This window comes from Loxodonta africana, chromosome 5 (assembly GCF_030014295.1).
Source record: "Loxodonta africana isolate mLoxAfr1 chromosome 5, mLoxAfr1.hap2, whole genome shotgun sequence".
Classification (NCBI taxonomy): Eukaryota; Metazoa; Chordata; class Mammalia; order Proboscidea; family Elephantidae; genus Loxodonta; species Loxodonta africana.
This window is the reverse complement of record NC_087346.1, coordinates 151952828-151961930: the sequence shown is the minus strand read 5'-3', so window position 1 is coordinate 151961930 and position 9103 is coordinate 151952828. Positions and strand designations below refer to the sequence as shown.

At 46.5% G+C, this 9103-nt stretch overlaps 1 protein-coding gene and 1 pseudogene across 1 annotated transcript; both read right to left on the bottom strand.

Moving 5' to 3' along the window:
• Positions 1 to 2313: 2313 nt before the first annotated feature.
• On the bottom strand, positions 2314 to 2424 carry LOC111751067 (U6atac minor spliceosomal RNA; annotated as a pseudogene).
• Positions 2425 to 6933: 4509 nt separating this feature from the next.
• Positions 6934 to 8479, bottom strand: HS3ST1 (heparan sulfate-glucosamine 3-sulfotransferase 1). The gene has a single exon (XM_023549668.2). The coding sequence runs from the start codon at positions 8291 to 8293 to the stop codon at positions 7343 to 7345; it is 951 nt and encodes a 316-aa protein (XP_023405436.1). The 5' UTR covers positions 8294 to 8479; the 3' UTR covers positions 6934 to 7342.
• Between the last annotated feature and the right edge of the window lie 624 nt (positions 8480 to 9103).

Genomic DNA, 9103 nt, shown 5'->3' with positions numbered 1-9103 from the left:
ATTCACATTTGTGGGGAGGAGAAAGGTTTCATGAAGGTGGACTTTAAGATTCACATTTGTGAATTAATACTATTTTGGTAGTCTGATAAGCCAAAATTGGGCCTAATACTTGCTAATGGCTTTATCTACTATTGTGTTTAACGCTTATTATGTGTCAGCCAATGAAATAGCCTCATTCCCTACTGTCTCTCCTTTAATTGTGAAAATCAGAATAGCCCAGTTGTTTGAATGAATTATCTATATGATATTTCATATTCAGAGAGAATAAGGCATTTATACAAAGTCACTGTCTTAGGCTGGATGATCTAGAAACAAATTTGAAGCATGGACTCTTGTATTTTTGGGCAAGTCATTTATTGAGAATGGGTTCATGGAAGAAATAGGCAAGGCAGTGAGGGACACTGGATAAAGTGGGGGAAGAAACTAAGCAAAAATGTTGTTTCTGAGAAGTCTTTTCAGTTGCTGTCAGGTTGACTCCAACTCATGGCAACCCCATGTGTGTCAGGGTAGAACTGTGCTCCATACAGTGTTCGATGGATGATTTTTCTAAAGTAGATCACCAAGCCTTTCTTTTGAGGTACCTCTGGGTAGACTATGGAAACCCTGGTGGCATAGTGGTTAAGTGTTACGGTTGCTAGCCAAAAGGTTGGCAATTCAAATCTGCCAGGCACTCCTTGGAAACTCTATGGGGCAGTTCTACTCTGTCCTATAGGGTCGCTATGAGTCAGAATTGACTCGATGGCACTGTTTTTTTTTTTTTTTTTCTGGGTAGACTCAAGCCTCCAACTTTTCAATTAACAACTGAGTGTGTTAACTATTTGCACAACCCAGGGACTCCTCAGAGCATCAAATTAATCACAAAAGATCTGGAACATGAGTTGTACCACAGAGGTTATCCTGCCTCAAGGCAAGGATGTCCATCCTTTACTCCATGTTGTTCATCAATGACAGACTGCGTTCCAAGGAAAGTGGAGTGGGGAGGGGGGAGCATGGTGGGCATGATTTTCCAGTCATCTTCCTGCTAACTAAGGGAAATATTCCAGAAAATAGTACAGGGTGAGGTATTAGCAACCAACCTTCATGCAGCTTTGGGATAGGGCACTGCCCTGGTACATGGCATCTGGTTGGGGCACCAACAGCCACTGCTGCAGTCACATAGCAGAGAGAAGATGAACCCAGGTTCAAGACCACTTTTGGTCTGTCTCTCAAGGTCCTTCATGCTCTTAACCACTAAGCCACATATCCACCGAGTTTATAGGTTTTACCTACTTTATATCACTGAATTTCTCTGAAAACAGAGTTGCAAACATCAGCCCATTTATACAGAGAAGGAAATTACGGCTCTGAGAGTTTGAACCTAAGGCCACAAGGGTAATAATTAGTAGAGCCAGGAGTCACACCCAGGTATCCTGACTCTAGTTACTATTTCTTTCAGGTTACTTAACTGGGTGACCTCATGTATTACGGAATAGAACTTCTCCATAGGGTTTTCTTGGCTACAATCTTTACAGAAGCAGATTATCAGGCCTTTCTTCCACAGAGGGGCTGGGTGGGTTTGAACTACCAACCTTTAGGTTAGCAGTCAATTACAAACCACTTGTGCCACCCAGACATGGGGTCGCCATGAGTCAGAATTGACTAGACAGCAGTGGATTTTTTTTTTTTTTAAATCTAACCAAGAAATTTGAGGAAAATGTAGTAAAGCACTTAATACCAGGGTGAACTAGACCCAAACACCCTAGCCAATCAACTAAACTGATCTATCTAACCATGCCTTACTATCCTGCCTGGGTTAGTTTCCTTGGACTGCCATATCAAAGTATCACAAACTGGGTGGCTTAATACAATAGAAACGTATTCTCTCACAGTTCTGGATGCAGGGCCATGATCTCTCTGAAGGCATTTCCTTGCTTCTTTTAGCTTCTGGTGGTTCTTGGCAATCCTCGGCACTCCTTGGGTTACAGCTACAGCATAACTCTACCTCTGCCTCCAACTTTACCTGGGCTTCTTCCCTCTGTGTCTCTTCTCTTTTTATAAGGGCAACAGTCATATTGTGTTAGGACCCACCCTACTCCAGTACGGCCTCATGCTATCTGAACTAAAACATCTTCAAAGACCCTATCTTCAACCATGGTTGCCTTCATAGGTACTGAGGGTAGGGGAAAAAAAAATTGTTGCAGTAGATTCTGATTCATAGCTACGCTATAGGTTATAGGCAGAGCAGAACTGCTCCACAGAGTTTCTAAGGAGCGGCTGGTGATTTGAACCTTTTTGATTAGCAGCTGAACTCTTAATCACTGTGCCACCAGGACTCCAAAACTGTGGTTAGATGCCACAAAGTGAGTGGCAACGTCTTAACCGTAAGTGTGTTGTAAGGCCTGAAAGCCTCTTCCATCCTTGTCAAGGGGAGTGCTAACCTTCTCTAGGGCTTCAATATGTCTTTTTTGGTGACACAATTCAATCCATAACACTGCTATTACCAGCAATTGGATGGACTCAGAAAGAAAAAAAAAAAAAAAAAAAAAACCTGAGCAGAAAGAGCTAAGGCATTGGAGACTAAATTCCCACTGTAACAATGGTTCTGTCATCGTGGGCAAGTCTTGACTCCAGAGCCTGAGTGTCCTCCTCTTAAGATTAGCATAACATTTCTCACTTCTTGGAGTTATGTGGATTAGAAGTGGCATATTTAAAATGTCAAACACATAGTGGGTGACCATTAAATGACATTTTTAATTACAGATACACCTGGATGGGAGACAAAAACTCATGGTTGCCTGCTGAGTAGGCTTCCAAAACTTCTGCCTTGGTAAACAGATTTCGAGGTCACAAGTACCTGACACACACTGGACTTTCAATGGGTTTAATCTATTTGGTGTGTCCAGTAGACAAGTTTCTTGCCTTCATCTCCTCACCTCCCACTCCATCATCACTTGTCTTGGTTCCTCAAGCTGTCCTTGCCCAGAATGTCCTGCTCTCTTTATGCCCATTGCCTTCCGTGCTCTGGCCCCGTGCAATTCTTCCAAGAAACCTTCCCATGGAAAGGGCAGGGTCCCTATTGTCCATAAGTTATATGATCTGGGTCATATCTCTGTGAAGTGACCTTTGGGAAGACTACTGATTTCTTACTGTTTCTGGGAATCCAAGTAGTGGGAGAGTCTCTGCCATCTCTGACCTTCTACTTGTGCTACTTGATGCCAGTACCCCCCATCTCTGTACAACTATCCCCCTAGAGCCAGTACTGTTTCTCTCTTTCTACTTTTAAAAATAAACCAAATAAATAATGACTCTAGGGCTGAGCCATTTCTTATACCTCAGTTTTTTCCTCTCTTTAATGGGACTAGTTGACTCCTCCCGGGCTAGGGTTGAATGAAATGTGAAAGTTCAAGCACACAGCTAAATGCCATTTCCTTGGCTTCCTCATCTCATCTCATCTTTTTTAATTTAAACCCAGAACTATGAATAACTTTTGGTTCCTCTTGCATTTTCTATTATTCTCCTGAGGGCTTGCTTAATACCTTGCTAGGCACATAGTAAAACCAAACTGGTTGCTGTCAAATCGGTTCCGACTCCTGGTAACCTCATGAGTTACAGAGTAGAACTGAGTTCCATAGGGTTTTCTTGGCTATAATCTTTATGGAAACAGATCGTCAGGACTTTCTTCCACAGCACTGCTGGGTGGGTTCAAAACACAAACTTTTCAGTTAGTAGTTGAGTGCAAACCATTTGTGCCAAACAGGGACCTATTAACAAACAAAAAAAGAACCAAACACTTTGCTGTTGAGTCAATTCTGACTCACGGTGATCCTATAGGACAGAGTAGAACTGCCCCATAGGGTTTTCAAGGCTGTAATCTTTACAGGAGCAAACTGCCACATCTTTCTCCCGTGGAGCAGCTGGTGGTTCCAACCACCTACCCCTCGGTGGTTAACAGTTGAACATTTAACCACTGTGCCACCAGGGCTCCTTAGGGATTTCTTAGAGGCTCAAAAAAAAAAAAAAAAGGAAGAATAAAACTCTTAGAGGTGACCTCTGACGCCACCCCCGCAAGCAGCAGGCATGTAGGGCTCTGGCCTCTTCTGCCCGACTTCCCCCTTTAGCTGAGTAACAGTCTCCCGGGATAGAAGCAGCATGGCACCCTGGGCGCAGAGGCACTTCACTTTTGCTACACTAGCACAATTTCAGGCTGTGAGTTGATAACCAAATAGTGTTCACGGGATTTCAGCACTGTCTAACTCCTGAGAGGGAGGGAGGAGGGACCGTCCGGCCAGAAGGTGCATCCAATGCAGCGCATATTCCAGATAAAACAGCTAGCCTCTCCTGCTAAGCCGCCGTCAGCCCCCTCTGTGGAAGGAACCACCTAGAGGCCCCAGGTAGGCTGCTGAGCTTGGGCCGGTCAGGGCAGGTGCCTCACTCCGTCTGATCAGAATAAACCTCTCTTTGTGAACAGAATTGGTACTAGGTGTGCTCGGGAGGGCCCAGGTGCTCATTCGGCCCGAGTCACTACATTTTAACTTCTATCAGGGTGGGCCCGCATCTACTGCAGGACCTCTGAACCTGAGTTAGTCGGACGAGATCTCAGTACCTGGGCTAAGTGTGGAACGATGGCTTCTTACCCCTCTGATCTTCCAGAAGGTTGGTCTGGGCTCCACCATAAAAATATCAAGACACATAGCAGTAGGACCCCTGATTCCTTGCCACGGGTAGACCTGCATGGCCACACTCTTAGTCACAATTCTCCACCCTCAAATCAACAATTTTTGGCATTTACTTATACGCACTGATCATTTTACACGGGACTACCACCTATCACCAACTGTGCCAGCCCCAACAGATAGATCAGGTCTTCATCCCTGTTTCAGCCTTCCACCTTTCTTACCCATGACCCCTTGTCCCAAGAGTCCATGCTACAACCCTACTAATCCCATTAGAGCGCAGGCACTAATAGGTATTTTACAAAGTGCATCCACTGGAGAGTCAGAAGGTTCACACTGGTGTTTGTGCTCAGTCACCAAATTCCTGGGCAGCCTTAGAAACTCGGCTTAAGCCTTCTGGGCCTCTCTTTTCTCAGCTCTTGAATGGATAGCATGGAAAGGAGGTTCAGTGATGTGCTGCAGAAGGAAGCTTTCTGAAGATTCAAGTATATCAACAGGAAGTCTGCTATAAATATTTCTGCCGCACCCTCTGGGAGTTGGTGGTCACTCAGGATCTGAAGAGGTGGGGGCACTCTATGCAGCCCAGGCACAGCCTGGGGTGGGGCATGGGCCGTGCTGAGGTCAGGCCTGGCTGGAGCTACCCAGACCTAACCGAGGTGACTCACTTCCCCAATAGCACTGCTGAGAATAATACAGGCTCATTCTTAATTCTTCCCTCTGGCCGAGGCATACTTCTGGAGATGGAAGACATCCGGCACCAGGAATGGGATACGCCAAGAGAAACTGTCTCCAAATTCAGGACTTTCCTGTTGAAGCTCAGAAAGAGTCGCATAGAAATAAACAGATAACCTGAGCTTTGGTTCCATAGAGACATAGAGTGGACTGCAAGCCCTGACTTTTATGGTGACTGTGACCTTGGGCAAGTGCCTCACATGTTCTCTGGGCCCATTTCCTCCTCTGCGAACTTGCCATCACGATTCCTGCCTCCTGGGCTCGCTCGGGGAAATTTAATTTAGTTCTTACAAGTAGGAGACCATCAATAATATCAGGTTCTTTCCTCGTCCTTAAGTACGAGCTATGTCAGGAAGCAGGTTTATTTTGCTTGTTTGCATTTTCTGTTTTACCGTAATGAATCTGTTTGAAATGATAAGAAAAGCCATTTATTTAATTCTGACCAAGGCTGACTGAATGAATGCAGGCTGCATGAGAAAACCAGCTCAGAGGGACTTACGGACCCACCTCCTATAACGCAGCTGTTCAGGAGCAGAACTGGAAGTGAACTCTTGGCCTCTTCCCTCTGAGGGCAGATGCAGGAGGTTCCTTAGGTACTACCCTCCACTCTGCCCTTTTCTTTTAGCAATTTGAACCCTTAGGGATTTAAATTCTCTTTCATCTTCAGAAGTCCACATGCAGAGCTGAGTTTTAAATAATTTATTTGAGATATAAATTTGTATCTCAATGCAATGGATAGATACATCTATAAATGCACATTGAGCTTTCAGGAAATAAACAGGTTACCAGCCTAAACAAATAGCTACCCCTTTAGTCAGCTTTTCACAGCCATCTGCAGTATGGGGACCACATTGATTCTGCAATTTCTCCTTTCTATTTTAAGTGACTTTCAGGAAGTTCACTGCCACCTGGGACAAAGTATAGAACCCCAAGATCAAAGTTTAATCTCCCCTTTCATAGATCTCAGCCATTGCGGTGGGAGTGATGCAAATACTCTTTAGAGTATTTAGAGCCAACGTGAATCCCCAGGAACCTACTGCAGTCATCAAATACTCCCCTGTCCTTAATATGGAGTCCTTGGGTGGTACAACGAATTAATGTGCTCAGTTGCTATTAGGAAGGTTGGAGGTTTCATTTCACCCACAGGCACCTTGGAAGAAAAGCCTGGCGATCTATTTCAGAAAAATCAGCCATTGAACACCTTGAGGAGCACAGTTTTACTCTGACACACATGGGGTCACCATGAATCAGAATAGACTCAAGGCCAAGTGGCTTGATTTTTTTTTTTTTTTGGTCATTAATATTGCTTTGTCCATTTTGAGTTTACATGGGGTTAACATCCACACTCAGGGCCTTGCCCACAATTGCTGAAGTCCAGAATAGGTGAAATTGCCATTTCCAAGAATAACAGGGAATCTCACTGAACATAAATCTTACAATGCAAGTAAAAAATAAATCTGATGACCACAACAAGACATTAAAAATTAAAATGAGCAATGCAGAAAGGAGAGGAAAGCAGAGAGGCATAATAGAGATGGAAAAAAAAAAAAGCCCATTTTTCTTTCTTTCTTTTTTTAAAATTACAAAGGAATAGAGATCCTGCCATGAATGTGACACAGACAGCTATTTTGCGTTGGGGGCAAGTTAATTCTATTAAAAAAAGACAACGTCTCCAGAAAAACTTTTTTTTTTTTCAGTGAAATATTTTAGTTCCTTCATATAGAGACATATTACACAATGTTAACAACCATGAAAAACAATACAAAATGCCCTCAATTTAACAAGTAGAAAAATATACCTAGTATATATGGCAATTGTGAATCTAATACTGTACAGAAGGAATTTATGGATTTTACAAATAAATTATAGCTTAAATGCCCTTTTAAAATTCTTTCCCCCCCCCTAACTGTACAGTGGACCTTAGAACAGAAAATGTTCTGAGACCTAGCCGATTGCAATCAGTGCCAGTCAAATGTTCTACCGACCAGCTCAAAGAACTTCTTATTTGGCTCGTGGAAGTATTCGTGCAGTTTACTGAGGAGTTTGGGGTCGACGTGGGGATGTGCCCGGCCTTTGGACTCATGCAAGCAGCGGTCCCGGCCGCCGTCCCGCAGGCAGTAAAAGCCCTTGGTTTTGTTGAAGTAGAAGTTCGAGGCGTGGATCTGCGGCGCCAGCTTCAGGAACCTCTCCACCTTCTGGATCTCGGGGAAGGGGTCCCTGATGAGCTGGTCGCCGTCGACGATGTGGATGTGGTGCAGCGGGAAGAAGCGCAGCCAGTTCTGCATGTGCACGTGGTAGAGGCTGCGGTTGAGCGCCTTGTAGTCCACGTTGAGGCGGCCGTCGCGCACCAGGACCTGCTCGATGGATGGGTAGGGCTTGCGCTTCTGCACGTGGTTGTAGAACACTTGGGTGTAGTCGGACAGCACGCGCTCTGACGGGTCGCGCAGGATGAGCAGCAGCCGGATGGCCGGGTTCATGCTGTGGACCCGTGCAGGCACTTTGGGCGACGTGAAGTACGCGGGGGTCTTCTCCACCGTGAGCTGGTGCGGCGACGAGAGGGGCATCTGGCTGAGGTACCAGCCCAGGCCGTGGCTGTAGTGCTCCTCCCAGTCGAAGAAGTGTACCTCGTTCTCGGCGGCCGCCACGTCGGGGTGCAGGCTGAGCATCTCCAGCAGCGCGCGCGTGCCGCCCTTGCGCACGCCGATGATGATGGTCTGCGGGAGCTGCCGGGCGGAGCCGTTGGGTGCTGCGCTGTCCGGGAGGTGGTCGTCTGCCAGCGTGGCCACCTGCTGCAGCAGCTCCTCCTGGCCTGGCTGGTCTGGGGCCTCTGTGCCCGCGGCGGCGGGGCGGGAAGGCACTAGCTGCGGCTGGGCCACCAGCAGCACCGCGCCCAGGAGCAGCGCGGCCATGCTGGACACCACCGTGGCTTCAGTGGGCCGGGCGCCACTGGGTCATGAAGTGCTGCCGTGGGGGGATGCCTCCTGCTGGTCAGTGACACATGGATGTCGCAGGCCGCCGATTACTAGGGAAGAAGGGAGGAAAGTATTAACCCAAAATGTAGCACTTAGGGGCTAACAACTCTGGCCTAAGTGAGCCTATTCCCTTCCCTGCACCCCTACCATCTTTATAAAGTAGGGGGGTGACAAGCTCTAACTGTAACAGGTCAGGCACGGTATGTTTTAGGCTCTGTGGGTCTCTGTGGCATCAACCACCCCAATTGTGCTGCTATAGCTCCGTTCTTGTTGTTAGTTGCCAGGTGAGTCATTCCAACTCACCGCGACCGCACGTGCCTTACAAGGTAGAGCTGCTCCATAGGGTTTTCTTGACTGCAGTCTCAACAGAAGCAGATCGGGAGGCCTTTTCTTCCACAGTACCATCTTCCACAGTCGGCTAGACCTGCCAACCTTTAGGTTAGCTGTCAGTGCAACTGCGCCACCTATGGGCAACTCTATCTCTAATGTAGCTGTGTGCCCAGCTTCGGCTCGCAGCTACCCTGTAGGACAGAGCAGAACTACCCCACAGGGTTTCCAAGGCTGTAATCTTTACCAGAGAAGATTTCCAGGTATTTTCTCCCATGGAGCCACTGGTAGGTTCGAACCATCAATCTTTCAGTTAGCAGCTGAGCCTCTAACCATTGCACCACCAGGGCTCCTTATAGCTCAAAAACCAAACCAAAAAACCAAACCCGTTGCCATCAAGTGGATTTTAACTCATAGTGA

What these genes read in the sequence shown, in the direction of transcription:
- HS3ST1 (XM_023549668.2), bottom strand. Translation starts at nt 8,293, where the DNA reads ATGGCCGCGCTGCTCCTGGGCGCGGTGCTGCTGGTGGCCCAGCCGCAG.